Source organism: Medicago sativa, chromosome 2, assembly GCF_051527215.1.
Source record: "Medicago sativa cultivar Bolivia chromosome 2, Bolivia_mono, whole genome shotgun sequence".
NCBI lineage: Eukaryota > Viridiplantae > Streptophyta > Magnoliopsida > Fabales > Fabaceae > Medicago > Medicago sativa.
In genome coordinates this window covers 16793085-16809638 of record NC_140750.1, presented here as the reverse complement: position 1 = coordinate 16809638, position 16554 = coordinate 16793085, and the positions used below count along the sequence as shown (strand labels likewise).

Here is a 16554-nt window from a genome sequence, read left to right as displayed (position 1 = left end):
GTAAGATCACAATAAACAACATTTTCCTCACCATACATCTCTTCTTGTAAAAAGTACATCCCAAGAATAAGCAATTCATTTGATTGACACACAACACAAGATAATGTGTCGTTTAAAAGCAATTCAAAATTCGTCATATTTCAAGAGTAGAGCTATATAGTGCGAAAGTTACCATCATGATACTCACAGAAATGCTTACATGTTATTTTTATAAAAGATTAGTCAAACTTTCAACTCCAATTTAATGAAAACACGCCGAGGTAAAAGCAGAACTTAGGAAATAATGTTGTTTTTTCAAAAAGCCGTTGTTCCAAACAATAAACATTTTTCATATTTTAAATCCGGCATTTGTTTCATTCATGTCATCTATGATTAAAAATAATGTGTCACCGTAAATTTAAATTTGAGAGGTCTTGGATACAATGAACCAAAATATGGATATTTCCATTAAGTTTACGGCTCCTTGTTAGCATGTCAATAAACAATTTTGAGTCACTTTCCACTATGAGATGTGTCTACCCTTGTCTTCTCGCCGTTTGCATTCATGTATACATTCTCCATATTTCAATATGAAGGGCATCACAAACTCCAATCTTTTGTATATATTCTTATAGTTGTGGACCATCTGTGTCCCAAAAAGACCGTCATACCCCCACAATGTTCATTAAACGCTTGTAAGCTCCACCGCAGTTAGCTTAATCTAATCCCATTATTATTATTATTATTATTATTATTATTATTATTATTATTATTATTATTATTTACTTCCCATTCCTTCTTCCTTCAATCATTTTTTTCATCTAAGACAAGTAGACAACTTCAAGCTTTCATTTTAAGTTATTATTAAAAAAAGAAAAAATACTTTCATTCATATGCAACCCATTCCAACTCCGCAAAAGCCAAGACATATTTTTAACACCTATAGTGCTATGAAATCTTTGTTGTAGATGCGTGAGGTAGAACAATCCAGAAAAGAGAAGAAGTAGAGAAAAATTCAAAAAGTCGATATAATCTTGTTAGTGGCGACAAGAATTCCATAAATAAATTAGGTTATTTTCCCTTCAAATTGAGTATTTTCAAGGGAAGAAATCAAGCTTAGTGTCCATGTTAGACATGCCACATCAACATTTGGTCCATTTACGTTAATGACAAAATCAAATAAGGAAGAAGTTCACTAATCTCATTAAACAAATCTTGAAAAACAATCAAATGTTTGTGGGAGAACACAATTAAATAGCGTTTGTATTCATCTTATTTTTCCATCAATACCAGCACCAACATTGTTAGCATTAAGTTTTCAAGATTGAGCACCAAAATATTGTCCAAAAGAATAAAGATACATGATTTCTAGTTTGTTCATTCTTTTTATGTCTCAATTTACATGTCATTACTGTTAAATGTACATCTAAAATTCCTCTCAAAAAAAAAAAAAATGTACATCTAAAACTCAAGTGCAAACTGCAGATAAAGAAACTCATCCATAGAAAAAACCAAAAAGTAAACAGAAATAGGATAAGTTTACTAATTATCACTTTATTATATTGTATTTCAACTTTTTGCATTCTTCTAGTCTTAGGATATGGATAATATGGTTGAGTCATCAATCAAACGATGAAGTTTATCTTCACATACATTTATAGATAATTTGGGTTTCCTAGTTTTGTGACATTCAATTTCATACTAAGAGATAATTTCGGTTTTCCAAATTGTAGTTTTTGTATCTTTTCTTTGAGTTTTGTCTTTAGTCTAATTAATAATCTTTCTCCTTTTATAATTTTTTTTTGAACAAGTACAATTTTATTTTATTTTCCTTCAAAAAAAAGTACAAATTTTTTTTGTACAAGAAGAGGGATGAGCCCAAGGAAAAAAACTAAGTGATTAATCGAACATTTCGAAGCATGCAAGCGTCAAAAATGTTATCAAAAAGGAGACATCGAAGCTCTCTAGGAGGAGTCTCAATAACATGTAAATCAAAGGAGTCTAAACATTGACTAAAATTTGCTAGCCAATCCGCCGATATGTTTTCTTCACGCCATATATGGTTGATTTGAATTTGTCAACTCATATTTTTTAGATCACGAATGCGTCGAATCAAGGTAGGAACATTCTCGTTGATGTTACATTTCCCAGTTACCATATCGACCAAAAAATTTATTTTACTTGTGAAAAAAAATTATCACAATGCATATTAATAAAATAAATAAACATTTCATTCACAAAAGTCAAATCCTAGTTTATTTGATAAAAACGTCGAAATTATTAGATCATCAAACATCGTGAAAGAAGTTCGAACCACAACCCCATTTATAAGTGTGAGTTTCAATGGTTATTATCATTATTTTATCTACCAAAAAACACATTTATACTAAAAAAAATAAAGGGTTAATGTTTTTGGTCCCTACAAAATTGCGACCTTGTAAGTTTAGTCCTTACTTAATTTTAATAACTTTTTTAATCCCTACAAAAAATTTCTGCACTCAATATTAGTCCTTACTCAATCCAAATTTATTTAATTTATGCTTAAACTCTTAAGTTTTTCAACAATTTTTTACAGGCGTGTTAAGAACGTTATTAAAAGGTCCTCCGAAAAAAATATCGCAAAAATTTGATTTCTACGTCCATATTTTTTTTACTTATATCTTAAACTTTTGTCGTTTTAAAAAAATCATATTTAATTTATTTCGTGTTAAAAAATTATAGATTTTAGTAAATGAACCTTTCATAGTGTTCTAAACTTGTATAAAAAGAATCGTTAAAAAATTTAAGAGTTTAAGGATAATTAAACAAAATTTATTTTAGGAGGGACTAAAATTATAAGTATTTTTTTTTGTAGGGATTAAAAAAGCTATTAAAATTAAGTAAGGACTAAACTTAGAAGGTCACAATTTTATAGGGACCAAAAACATATTTAACCCAAAAATAAACATTAAATACTAAAAAAAATAGTAAAGCAAACCAACTCATCATCATTTTATACTGAAAAACTCAAGAATTGTGCAGAATGAAGATTGCTATGAAGATTTGCAGGTTGAGATCTCTGTTTTCTTCTCTTCCCAAATGTAATTCTCAAACCATCTCACCATCACCAGCTGCAGCAGCACATAGTTTCTCTTCAATCAATCATCACTTGCAGGTTTCTACTCTCTACTGTGATCATTTGCCTTAACATGCATTTTTTATAATTTCCTTCTTTTGTCCTAAAACATGCAAAGTTAGAACCTTTCATGCATATTCTTAACTGGGTACTTAACAATATTTATAGAATTTATCATGTTAATTAGATCATATTAATTGGTATTCTATGTTTATCTCCATGTGATTGGTTTTGCCTCTATAAGCTGAAATTTTACTGTTTTTATTTCTTGTGCTTGTGTTGAAACATCATTAACTGTTTCTTTATAGGTCCAGCTACAATTTTTGTATGCTATAGACATGTGAATTTGATGTTTGTGTTGTAAATTTATTATACTTTTGTTGTCTTAGCTGATGATACTGTCTATGATGCACTACATACAGAATGTTGGATTCATTGGCCTTGGAAACATGGGATCCCGAATGGCGAATAATTTAATCAAAGCTGGCTTCAAACTTACAGTTCATGACAAGTAAGTAATAATGTTTTAAACCTCTTCTTCAACCATATGATTAGGTTGTTTCATTTTTTGTTAATTTTGGAAGAATGTATATGGTGTTATCTTGCACCAACACCGATACTTGTGATTACATTGAATTATATTATTTTCTCATAATTTTATCGATGTCGACGTGTCAGTGTCGTGTGTCCGTGTCTGTGATCTTACTTCATATTATGGAAACGTCCAAGGGATAAAACTTGTAATCCTGTACTTTGTCATGTGATCCTTAAAGCAAAAATAGTTATATAGAATAAGCACAAATCACTTCCACCACTGGTGCTCGACACATTGGACACTTTTTTCTACTATCAAGCAATTGATTTGCACATTTTGAACATGTGCACATGTGCCCACATCTGTACAACAAACAATCAATATTGCCTTCGCAGCATTCTCTGCATATTATTCATCCTTTGTTGTAGCCTAACCACGTCAATTCTCAAATCACTAATATTATCCCAGTCATCAGCTAAAGGAAAGCGGTTGTGTCCTGCAAATGAATTCACAGTTCCTCGGCGCTGATTGTTTATGCCATTCTGCTGTGTCCAATTGTCATGACGTGTGTGTCGATCCCATAGAGGCAGAGGAGGAGGAGGTGGTGGTAAAGGCAGGTTAAGTGAATTATTGACAATGTCCTCCGTATCAACAATCTAATCCCTTCTCTGCTGCTCCAGGTCTTGTTCTGTTGAGGATGAAGACGGGGTTGTTTCTTGCAGCTCCTCCCACTCAACGTGAGCATGACCTTGCCATTTAACATATGATTGTATCAGCTGGTCAAGACTTTCACGAAAACTGCTGCGTAGGAGGTTTGAGACACTTCTCCTACTTAGCAGCTCCCTGAGCTCAACACTGTACACGTTGTCGTCTTCTGGAAAATAGAATCCATGAATTCTACCAACAGGAGCTGCTCCATTATCAGAAGGTCCTCCCAACCAAATTACCACAGCTTCTTGAAAGCTGCCATCTTCTTGCCACACTTCAGAGGCTGCTACTTGCTCTTGCAGACAAGAATTTTCTCCATCATCATTTCCCAAGATGTTTTGGGGCCATTCATTTGATGTGCTACTGAGCTGATTATCATCCACACTTTCCTGAGTACTATCTCTCCACTCAACGTTAGTTTGATGCCAGTCACTTCCTTCATTTTCAATAATAATTTCTTCATGTTGCTCTCTTTCTAGAGAACAGATTCAACCAAGTCTACATTATCTATGATATTGCCCTCCACACGATTGTTGTGATTTGATAAATTGCTTCGTTCAACGGTTATATCACCCCGCAGAGACTCCTCAGTATGTATATCACTTGGTTCTTGTTCTTGTTCTTGAATATTGATATGCTCTCTAACTTCAATTTGCAAGCTTTGTTGGGTAAGGTTGTTACCGGTATCTTCGGATGGCATTGTGTCGACATTTTGTGCAGTGCCATCTCTTCTTTCAACACTGATATTGGAAGACGACTCACAAATTCTTGTTTCTTCTTCATGAGCACATGACATCCCAAGTCTATCACTTCCCTTATTATTAGGCTTTGATTGTTCGGAATTTACAGAGGCTACTACTTGTGAACTTGTTGCTCCAGTTTGTTCAATTCTATTGACATCAATATCACTCTCAGATGAGGTATCAGATAGGTTGCTTGCTGCTTGACCATAACCTAAATTGTCCTTTCTAAAAGAAAATCCTTCCCTTAGACATGATACAGTCTGTTTTTGTCTCAGTAAGCTTAATTCACTTTCTGCAATGGAAGTGGACCGGTTATTATCAATGGGTCTATCATTTCTCAAAAACCTGCCTCTAAGCAAGGCCTGAATGCGATTGCGATGGGGAAAATGAGATACAGCCCGACTTTCCAACAATTCCTGAACCTCTCTTTGCCTCTCCATCTCAGCTTTCTTAACCATATCAAGCAAAACCTGCCGACCACGTAATTTACGGATTCTTTATGCTCACTTTGGCCTTCATTCTGATTGACAACCAATCCATCCCGAACACATTCAATCTGGTTACCAAATTCAGCAGGTTGTTCTTCCCTATTTTCCCCAACAGAAACACCTCGCAGCCGGCTACTGGTCTCTACCCATTCCCTTACGACACTAACTCTTTCCTGGTCAGTTCCCCCAAGCAATTCACCCCTCGAACCACTATTCCCTCGACTAATATTTGATGCACGATCCTACAACCACCATTACTCATCCATCCCCTGAAAATTTTCCTCACTCTTTCCCTCCCAACCTCTTCAATTTCGGCAGAGTTTTCACGATTAGAACTGTTCAACTCCTCCTGATCCTGTTTATATTGAGACCCATTCTGACTTTGCGACTGTGACCATGTTTCAGATTCATTCTCACCTAAACCTGCATCTTCCTGTGATGCGTCTACAACCAACCCATCACTCCTTTGTTGAACTAATACTTCATCCGATTTTTCTTGAATTTGTCTCACCATGTGCTCATCTTCAATCTCTCGCCACATTTGCAAAAGTCCCCCTTCCTCCATCTTCTTGCCTCCGTGGCAACCGAGAGTGAGACTCCCTCAGGAAATTAGTCTCCAACACAGCTGCATTGTGCACTCCAGCAACAGCCATTTCTAATTCCCTAACAAGTACATTCAATTACTATTATTTTCTTTCTTTAAATAATTATCTCTGTGTTTGGGTGTCTGTGTTTCGTATTGTTAATTGAATTTGTAAAATATTGGCAGAAACTCTGATGTTCTCAAGATGTTCTCTCGGATGGGGGTTCCTACAATGAAAACACCATATGAAGTTTCAGAAGCAAGTGATATTGTAATTACAATGTTACCTTCTTCTGCCCATGTGAGTACATTCATTTCAGTGCCATTTCCTTTTCATTCAATACATCGCATTCATTTGTTTGTAGATTCAGTTTCCTCTGTAGTTCTGCAACTACTCATTCTTTGAACTATGATACCAATTTTCAGTTAACTATAGCTATGATATGATTTTTTATTTCCCCGATTCAAATCATTGACTAAGAAACAAAAATCTTAGATTGCAAGTTTGAATGAATTTTCTTACAGCTCCCAATTCTATTTTATGACTAAATTCTGATACCAAAATAACATCCTTTTTAATTTAAGTAGGTAATTGATGTTTACACTGGACCAGATGGTTTGCTTCATGGTGGGAAGCTCATAAGGCCATGGTTATTGATAGATTCATCCACTATTGATCCACAAACATCAAGAAATCTTTCTGCTACAATATCTAATTATCTTCTAAGAGAAAAGAAAGGTAACATAAAATGAAATGCCGTCCAAGTAAACTGCATTTAACTTGAATAGCATGTGTGAATTTGTTATTCTTTCTAGTACCATAGAATGTATATCATATTCATTAGCAAGTAATTTGTTTTTCGTGAGAATTCCTTGACAATTTATGAGAATGTCTTTTCACTTATGTATGCTGAATTAATTACTCCTTTAAATGCTGTGGTGCTGAATGATTATACACTGTATAGGTGATTGGGAAAAGCCTGTCAAGTTGGATGCTCCTGTATCTGGAAGTATAATTGCAGCAGAATCTGGGACACTTACTTTCATGGTATTGCTTCTGTTTTATTCCAACACACATAATAACAACAATACAATTTTGGTACTAGTTGTAGGTTCAAAGACCGAGCATTTGATCCTAGAATCTGGAAGAATACTAATATTTCCGGTTCTTATTGGATTTTGTGACTTCAAATATTTTTGGAAAATCAATGGTCAGTGACATCAAAATGGCCCTCAAATGATCTTTTGTGGTCTATGAATGATATCGATATAATCCTGGTTTACAGAAATTTTTGGAATATTTTGAGATAAAAATTATCATTGGAGTACCAAATTGGTGTAATAGTCTTTCAAGGATCAAATTGATACTCCTAAAGACCAAAATGGGGTGCTTAATGTAACATTTGGTATACTTTTCTCAATTTGGTATTCAATTATAATACTAATCATTCCACGATATTATTAGTAATGAAATAAAAATCATGATCAAGTAATTAACAAAGGCGGTAATGTTAGTATGTTACAGCCTTGCATGAGAATTAGGTAACATTGCTAAAACAGTTGCAGAAAAGTTCTGGATTTTTGGCAAAATAATTTGTATTAAACAAGATATGGATTTTCCCCAGGTTGGTGGCTCTGAGGAAGCGTTTCTCGCCGCAAAATCCTTATTCCTTTCAATGGGTAAAAGTACAATATATTGTGGTGGAGCAGGGAGTGGTTCTGTAAGTAACAAAGTTAAAATTGGGATAGAATTATTAGTACTCTTGGTTGCTTATATACAGTGAGTCATTTTACTTTGTCTTTGGTTTTTGTTATTAGGCAGCAAAAATCTGTAATAATCTGGCTTTGGCTGTGAGCATGCTGGGAATATCAGAAGCCCTTGCTCTAGGCCAATCCCTAGGTGTTGCTGCAAGTACCTTGACAGAGATATTTAACTGCTCCAGCGCTCGATGTTGGAGTAGGTATGCAGCTCTTTTCTCTCTCTCAATTCAGCATGACAATTAGCTGCAGGACTATTGCATATTTGTCTGCATCTTTTTTTTATACAGGCAAATGTTAGTAAGTATTTTAGTAGAAGTATAGTTTTCCCTAATTCAGTAGTAAGTACCACGTCAAGTTGGAAATGCCAGGAGGTTGAAGTATTTTATTTGGAACACAAAGCTTGTTGCATAGAGAGCTTCCACTGCAAGTGACCTTTCCTAAAGAGTCTTTTAATCATTTCCGATTTATTAGTGTTCTCAAAATTGTCTTGTAATATTTTCTGAGACCACTTTGTTTTTCCTTGTTAACAAAAATACTACTCCCTTTTTAGCATTGTGTACAATATAACATTCATAATATTTTACATACATAGATTAACTAACAATCTTACGGAACTTTTTAGATTTAATGTTTTAGTACTTTGATGGTCAAATTAATAGATTATAGTTGCATTATTATAGTGACGCTTACAACCCAGTTCCTGGACTGATGGAAGGGGTGCCTTCTTCAAAGGATTACAGTGGAGGATTTGCATCTAAGCTTATGGTAAGTAACTGAGATTTAAATCAAATTAATAGATAATATTTGCATTATTACAGTGATTTTGGTACTTTGATTTGTCCATTGTGTTGTAGTAATTTATTTCAGATTTTCTGATTCATGCTAATGACATGTTGAATCTTAAAACCAAATTTAAGTTGTATTGCTATTCAGTTAATCTTTTATTGAAGAGAGATGATAATTCTCAATATGAAATAATGTCACTGTCTGCCATTAAGCTGAAGTGCTGGTGCTTTCTGCTTTACATTATCGAGCTTACAGCCTTGGTACTGCAAAAAATTCTTTACTTGGTGCACTATTTCTTATTTAACAGCATTTTCCAATCTCCAATATTAATGATGTACTCTTTTTCTGCTTATCTCTAGATTTACTATGTTGGATTTCATTCACACAAAACTTACAAACTATGTAGCACCAATCACTTCTGTTTTCTCAAACTATTACCGGTTTCTACATGTCAGTGTTGATGTCGTGTTCAGTGTTAATATCTTACAAAATATAGGGTGAGGGTTTTATTTCTTTTAAATAAAAAGACATGTTTGTGCATCAAAATATGAAGACCATTGTGATTACTTCTTTCTTTTGGTTATTAACTTTATTATTTGTTAGCCTGAAGTTTGATAAACACTATTAGTTTGCTTTAAATTGAATTTTAGGTTGTTAATAAGACAAAACGTTTGAATGTTTACCTCAGGCCAAAGACTTGAACCTAGCAGTAGAATCAGCTAAGCTGGCTGGATGTAAATACCCACTAACATCTCAAGCTCAAAAAATGTAAGTTCCTTTTCTTGCATAATACCTAAGTATGTCATGACAAGTCTCTTGATTTTAATCCGTTGTGAGAACCATACTGCTAAGTTGTAAGGACTTTTCTATAGCAGCAACTTATCATAAAACTTGGATGTCCTAAATTTGTTTACCAATGGATTTTTTGTGCAGATATACTGAGCTCTGCAATGGTGGCCATGATGCGAAAGACTTTTCATGTGCTTTTCGTCATTTTTACTCAGGAATGGACGAGCATGTCAACAACTAAACTATATTATGTATACATACCCTGTGCCTACTGTAATTATTTTCCTTTTATGTCAAAACAATCGATTGAGATCAATGAAATTGAAAAACACTTGGTTCCTATTTTTGTTTTGCAATTACAAGTAACTTCTGAATAGTTTTTTTTTTTTTGAATCAGCAAATTTTATTCTCGACAAGTTTGTGTAAGACACAAAACCCGCGGATGAAAACCAAAAACAGATGTACAAACACGGCACCATATATATGCGGATCACCTTATGAACACCAAAGACTACCAAAAAACCACTAAACACCAAACAGGAGCAACCCAAAAAAGTAGCAGCACCAATCCCATACAAAAATGATGCTGGGATATACATAAAGAAAAGTGCCACCTGTGTGTTAATTAAAACAAAATAAACAGCTATACTCCCTAAAACCATTAAACGCATACCCCTGCCTCAAATTCATGTAAGGAAACAAAGACAAAAATCCAGCAAGAAGCAATGCTGCTACTCCCCAATACCACACCAGCACCTACGCCTCCAACCAGCAGCTACACGAAGCAAGTCCTGGAGCCAGAACAGAAAAATAACCACCCCCAATAAGAGCAAAAACAGCGGCTGCGCCACCAAACAAAATAACAATCTCCACCAAAACAGCAACTATTATCTTAAGAGGCATTCATTCGGGTTCCAACACCATTTATAGTACAAACAAGTAGAAATTTTTAGTCTATTTAAGACCCACCTCCACAATAGCACCTTTATATCCTCCTGAATAGCCTATATATCAGTTATTCTGAATGCAATTATGGAAACAGGAATACAATAAACGGTTTTGGTCAAAAATGAATTGCTGATCCCAAAGGCAGTTTGACTATAAATGAAAAATCCATACATCAATGTAATCCAAAAATATATAAAAAAATCCATACATAATGTATTGAATGGAGAAAACTAGAAAAATAAAAAAGGAAAACAAAAACAAAAACTTTCTCCACACACAAAACTTGGGCCAGCACATTATCCTTTGCAATGTCAAAATTTCCAATCATCTAAGGGCATTCTGCAAAACAGTGAAAACACACATATTATTAGCAGAATGAATTTTACTAAAAAAAAACAATGAAAAAAGATACAAAGGGAGACAATTCTTTTTACAAGAAAACAAAATTATACCACTAATTCAAATTAACATTATATAACAACCATTATATAATAGCTGCAAACATTTTTATACCACTAATTCAATTAACATCACACTAAAGGATTTACCTGGTTTAAACATTTTTATAGCTTGCCTCCACACTTAGATTTTCAGGTTGTCTTTCCATATGCTTTAAGTCTCGACTCTGGCAACTTTAATTTAGCCCTGTTTTCCCTTCTCTTGGCTTTCCTTGATTTTGATTCTTCTGTGTTAGATTTTTCATCCTCCACAACACAACTGTTTGATGAGGTTGACTTGCTAGAATCAGCCTTGGGCTTCTTATTTCTCTTCTTATCCAAACTTGCTGTGTTTGCTTTTTCTTCCTCCACAACATTGTTTGAAGTTAACTTGCTAGAATCAACTTGAGTTGATTTGCTAGAATCAACCTTTAACCTCTTTTTCTTCTTACCCAAACTTGCTGCACGAAGGATCTCCTTAGCCCTCATCTTCAGCATGTATCTTTTTTTTTTGCTAAGCTTCAATTCCTCTTCTTGGTAAGGAGCAAGTTTTTTCAAGGAAATATGTTGATTCAGTTCCTTATCATCGATCAATAGTATCTCTGGAGTATCCAGGCCAAATCTGTTAGGTTTTGTTTTGGTATACTTGAATCTTGTCTTCAGATCCCCCCCAACTGTGTCCTCATAATCTAATTTATAAAACTCATCCATCATCATTTGTCTTGCTTTCTCCAAAAGTGCAGTTTTACGCTTCCTCTTCCGACTACCACCTTCCTCGGGAATGTCCTCTTTTTCAGTTTCTCCTTCCATGAGATCATCATCACTAGTATTTTCAATCTTTGCTTTCAATGCTTTTTCTCTTGCAGCCAAAAACCCACCATCAGATCCACATTCATCCCAATCTTTAGGAAGCCCAAGTAAATCATCCTCTTTTTCAAAATCTGGCTTCTCCATGTCTTCTTCACCCTCACTACAAAAATCAGGGTCAACATCCTCTTCGTTATAATACTTCGCATCAAATGCTTTCTTCATCATTCTGTCATATTCCTTTGGGTCAAACTCCTTTTCTAATTCTGCAGTAGACAAAGGGATAATATCATCATCGTTGATCCCTGCAATCTTCTTTATCTTTTTAACCTTCTCTTGTATCTCTTGCATCTTCACATTCTTTAAATGTTTCAACTCCTCATCCCTTTCCTTTTGTCGTATTGCCTCTCTCTCCTCTTTGCTCTTTCTCTGCTCTTTCCTTGAGTTTGTCTTTTTCCTCACCGAACCCTCCACCTTACGAGCATGACCCAGCACTCTATCCCCTGGATTTTCCTGAAAACTAACTTCATACTCTTCCTGCCTCTCAATTTCCATCTCATCTTCTGAAATCTCTTGCAAATCCTCCTCTCCAACATTTAAAATCTCCGCATTCTTGTCTACCCACATTTTGTTCTTGAAATAGTTTTTTAGAAATAAAGAATTTTCGTTTGAATCATCAAAATATGCATCCAGTTTCTCCTCAAATTCCTCATCTTCACTCTCTACCTTGTCTTCACCTGTCTTCTCCTTTAAGGTGAGAAAATCCTCATCTCCCAAGCCATCCTTTTCTGCTGCTTTCAGAAAAGCCTGTTTCAACTCCTCTTGCTCATCAGCATAACTCTTCTTACCACCATTTGATATACCTTTCTCATTTGTTTCATCCTCTTTATCACCAAAATCTGGTCCCTCCTCAATCAAATGCTTTGCCACCACATCCTTCAAAAACATTGACTTTTTCTCCTTATCTTTACTCTTCTCATCATCACTTTCATCTTCACTACTATGGTCTGATTCAAAAAGCTTAACATCCTTTTGCTTAAGAACAGGATCTTTCTTCTTCACCTTAATCAAAGCATCAAAGAATTCCTTATCACTCTTAGAGTTGAAATTGTTCACATCGTCATCATCAGAAGATTCAGACTCAGATTCATCATCTTCCGAGTGTGAAGGTGAACCAATAACCCCTTTCTTTTTCAATTCTTCATAACGTTGGAGATCCTCCCGCCTCTTGTTATGCTCAAACCTACGAGCATATTCCTCGTCTATCTTGATATTTGAGATATCTTCATTTTCTGAATCACTGCCATCAAAAATGTTCTGAGTCATTTCTTACACTGTGACAACACCGACAACAACTATTTAATCCTCTGAAACGCAAAATCTTCAAAGATACGAGCTGCGTACAATTGAAAACGAATATTCAACAAGCAATTATTAGGTTATAAATGAAATTTAACAAAGCTAAGCAACAGAGCCAATCAAGAAACAATAAAACACCAATTATTTTTATTTTTTTAAATAAAATCCGAACTCTGGTCAGCGAATGCAGTATACAATATTTCAAAACTTAAATGGTATTGCACCGACAGTGTAGTCATCCAATAAGAAACCATCAACCTGCCCTGTCATACAACTAATTTCAAAATATCTTGCAATTTAGCGGAATACAAGATGCTCATTGGTTGTCATTGTAAAGTTATTTTAGACAGTCAGTGCATCTCGTATTACGAGATGCATCAACAGTATACGATATTTCAAAAGTTTAATGGTATTGCACTCACAGTGTCCAATAAGAACCCATCAGTCAATCTGCCCAGTCAGTCATACAACTAATTTCAAAATATCTTTGCAATTTGGCGGAATACAAGATGCTCTAAGACACTCTCTCACCACTCATATTTCAAGTGTCTGATTAGGGTATATAACTTAAACTTAATTTTCAATACAATTAATCTGAGCAACAATAAAAATCGAAAGAAAATGAGGCATTTAATGAAAAATTTACTTAAGAATAAGAATATCTAAATTACAGAGCAATAACATTAAGCAAAAGAACAAGGAGAAGAAGAAGAAGAAGGTACCTTTCGGAGAAGTAACGGGGATTTTGATTTTGCGGCGCTTTCCGGCTACCCTTTGGTTTCTCCGGCGAGTTGGGTTATCAGTGGAGCTGCTGCGTTGCGTTTTGTTGATTTAGGGTTTGAATTATTTTTTGTATTTTAAATGATGGACCTAAGTATTTGTATTGGGCTTTCTCATTTGTATCCTTTGTCTAGAAAGCAATAATAAGTAGGTTTATCATTTTTATTTTTTATTTTTTTGACAATAGCATAATAAAATATAAAATATTTAATATTTAATAACAATAAATAAATAGAATTTTATTCTCAGATCAAATATCATCTCTATTCTGCGTTATTTGAAATTTTTATACTGTGGTGTCTCAAAGTAATTTCCACTATAAAAAATTACATAATCATAATAATTTGTGTTAAAATAATATAAAAGAATGCTTAGGAATATTCTTTTTCTATAGTGTGCTTCACTTTTACAAAAATTTCATCAACGTTCAAGATGAAACATTTGGACTCTTTATCTAGATTTGAAGTATAATATGCAGAATTGATTTACACTGTCTAATAGTAATTTCTTATCTGTTACCAACATAGAGCAGTCCCCTTTTACAATGATATACTATGTATTAATTTGACAAAAACAATAAAAAATAAGACATTCAGATTTTGGAACATGTGTTGGAACTTCTTTTTGATTGATTGGGAAGCTTTCATCTGTTTGTGTACAAATAGATGAACCTACACCTCATTTGAAATGAATAATTTTGTAAATGAGTAGAAAACTCTAAAGCCAATTATTTTGATTTTTAAATCCACTTTGCAATTGAACAAAGAACTTAAACAATTCTACACAGTAGTTAACAGTAGTTAGTCAATCAACATAAGCAAAACCTGAATTTAACAAACTACAATGATTACATGACTAATGTAACACCTGCAGAAACCATAGCTTTCATAGTAACCATTCTAGTTGTACTCACTGGTAGCACTAAATCTCGTAAAACCACTAGTTTGCTTAGGAATAAGTTATAGAGCATTTTTTAAATCAAGATGAATTTGTCAAAAACACGGTAGCACCGTGATTTTGTTGACACTTTAAAGTGTAATTTTTGTGAAAATCTCATGATTCCGACAAACTTGTTGTCAATCCAAACATAAACATGCACTCAATGTTCTCACAATTGCAAGTTTGTAGCAAACTATTAAATGAACCAAAAATAGAACTGCTAAACCGTTCCATTGCCAACTTGTACTTGCTAACAAATGATCATTACAAGACTCATTCCCATTTGAAGACAAAATCATCGATTAATCGTATCTTATCTTATATTTTTACAAATAGTGGTTGAAAAAGTGAATGAAATATTCAGTGTCGTTATTAGCAGCAATGTGGCATTACAACGTGACAGAAACTGGTATCAAAATTAATTAATTATTATACACACACAACAGAATATTACTGATCTAATCTCTAGAGACAGGATTCTTAATCAGAGATTCACACAAATTGTTATACAATGTTTATGCAGCAACTGTTACAAAGCAAATACAAAACATTTGCACAATGACAAGGATGCGGTTATGTTGATTCTCTAAGAATTAGAGAGTTTGGTCATTCTTTATTATTGGTAAAAATATAACATAACTGTCTATTCCTATAAGCATAACTGTCAACTGTTATAGTTATTTTTTGTCCTTTCCTCTTATATTGTTATCTAACACAGTGGAATTTGAAGAAATCGTTGTGGTTTCACGGTAAGTTATTTAGTACAAAGTGTTGTCAAATAGAGGCCCTATAAAGGACTCTTGTGTTGCGGAATTTGAATAAGTTAATAACACTAATTCATCAATTTATTAATACTAAAAAAGTTTTCTATTTTTTTATAAACACTAAATAAATGAACATATTAACCTGTTCACATACATTATTATGGTTTAACTAAATAAATGTAATATTATATTTTCATCTTAGATGATCCTCAAAATGAAATGGACTCAAGATGAGCAATCGTTAAGGTTTAATAGTACTAGAAATGGTTAAGGTTGCAATGTGCTCTCCCCATACTAGCCTTCATTAAGGATGCTGCTAAAGTCCCACATTGCTCAAAGTCACAACATGCATCCAAAACCTCTATTATATATATTGAATTTGTTAACAAGGTGATGCATATTTTATAGCTTGGGTGAGAGCAATTGTTGTTTCTCTTTCTAATCGGTAAACTTACTTGCATGTTAAAGTTTCTGATCTCTCTTCAGTCCTTTAAGAAAAATTTCATTTTCTTAGAATGAAATGTTATGAAGGACAGAAATTTGATCAGAAAGTTTAACTATGTGAGTAGAGATAGAGTGAAAAGTGTTTTTGCTGCATTTTATAACTTAGCAGTTCATATATTTTTTTTTTGGATTGAAAAGTGTTTTTGCTGCATTTTAAAACTTAGCACAATTTTCTTTTTTATGAAAATAAACGATACTAGTCATTTAAATTAATAGATCACATTGATACAATATAAATTTAAAGTAGCTAAAAACAATAATGATAAATCTACGAACAAATTCACAACATGTTAATAACATAAAACAACTCACAACATTCATGTTAATGACATAAACATTAGAATACATATGTCTACAAATTTTACTATATTTAAGTCTCTGGAATACTCATGTCTTCGGATCTGCAACATTGACGACGTTAAAGTGGTCGATTAGATCTGCAATTGTTCAAAGCTAATCTTTCAACTTGAATCAAATAAATACCGCACTAGGATGGAAAATAAAAACCACACCGTACGTACAAAGACAT

General features: G+C 33.7%; 2 protein-coding genes, 1 long non-coding RNA gene and 1 pseudogene across 4 annotated transcripts; 2 read left to right on the top strand and 2 right to left on the bottom strand.

The window, feature by feature from the left end:
* The first annotated feature begins 2957 nt into the window (after nt 1-2957).
* Nucleotides 2958-9829, top strand: LOC146945026 (6-phosphogluconate dehydrogenase family protein). 2 transcript variants are annotated; one of them, XM_085743411.1, is made up of 10 exons: nt 2958-3133; nt 3517-3605; nt 6338-6452; nt 6740-6890; nt 7117-7199; nt 7777-7872; nt 7970-8112; nt 8593-8677; nt 9387-9466; nt 9632-9829. In XM_085743411.1, the coding sequence occupies exons 1-10, from the start codon at nt 3002-3004 to the stop codon at nt 9726-9728; spliced, it is 1071 nt and encodes a 356-aa protein (XP_085599537.1). In that variant the 5' UTR covers nt 2958-3001; the 3' UTR covers nt 9729-9829. The 2 variants fall into 2 exon arrangements, with proteins under 2 accessions (XP_085599537.1, XP_085599536.1); XM_085743410.1 differs by having other exon boundaries at nt 3484-3605.
* On the bottom strand, nt 3827-6238 carry LOC146945028 (uncharacterized; annotated as a pseudogene).
* On the top strand, nt 8830-9202 carry LOC146945027 (uncharacterized). Its single transcript, XR_015026207.1, has 2 exons — nt 8830-8958; nt 9058-9202. It is a non-coding gene; the product is annotated as an uncharacterized LOC146945027 (long non-coding RNA).
* A 715-nt stretch (nt 9830-10544) lies between the features above and the next one.
* On the bottom strand, nt 10545-13883 carry LOC146945025 (KRR1 family protein). Its single transcript, XM_085743409.1, has 3 exons — nt 13761-13883; nt 10984-13075; nt 10545-10774 (listed from the first exon to the last, which is right to left on the bottom strand). Exon 2 carries the CDS (start codon nt 13003-13005, stop codon nt 11026-11028), a length of 1980 nt encoding a protein of 659 aa, XP_085599535.1. The 5' UTR covers nt 13006-13075; nt 13761-13883; the 3' UTR covers nt 10545-10774; nt 10984-11025.
* Between the last annotated feature and the right edge of the window lie 2671 nt (nt 13884-16554).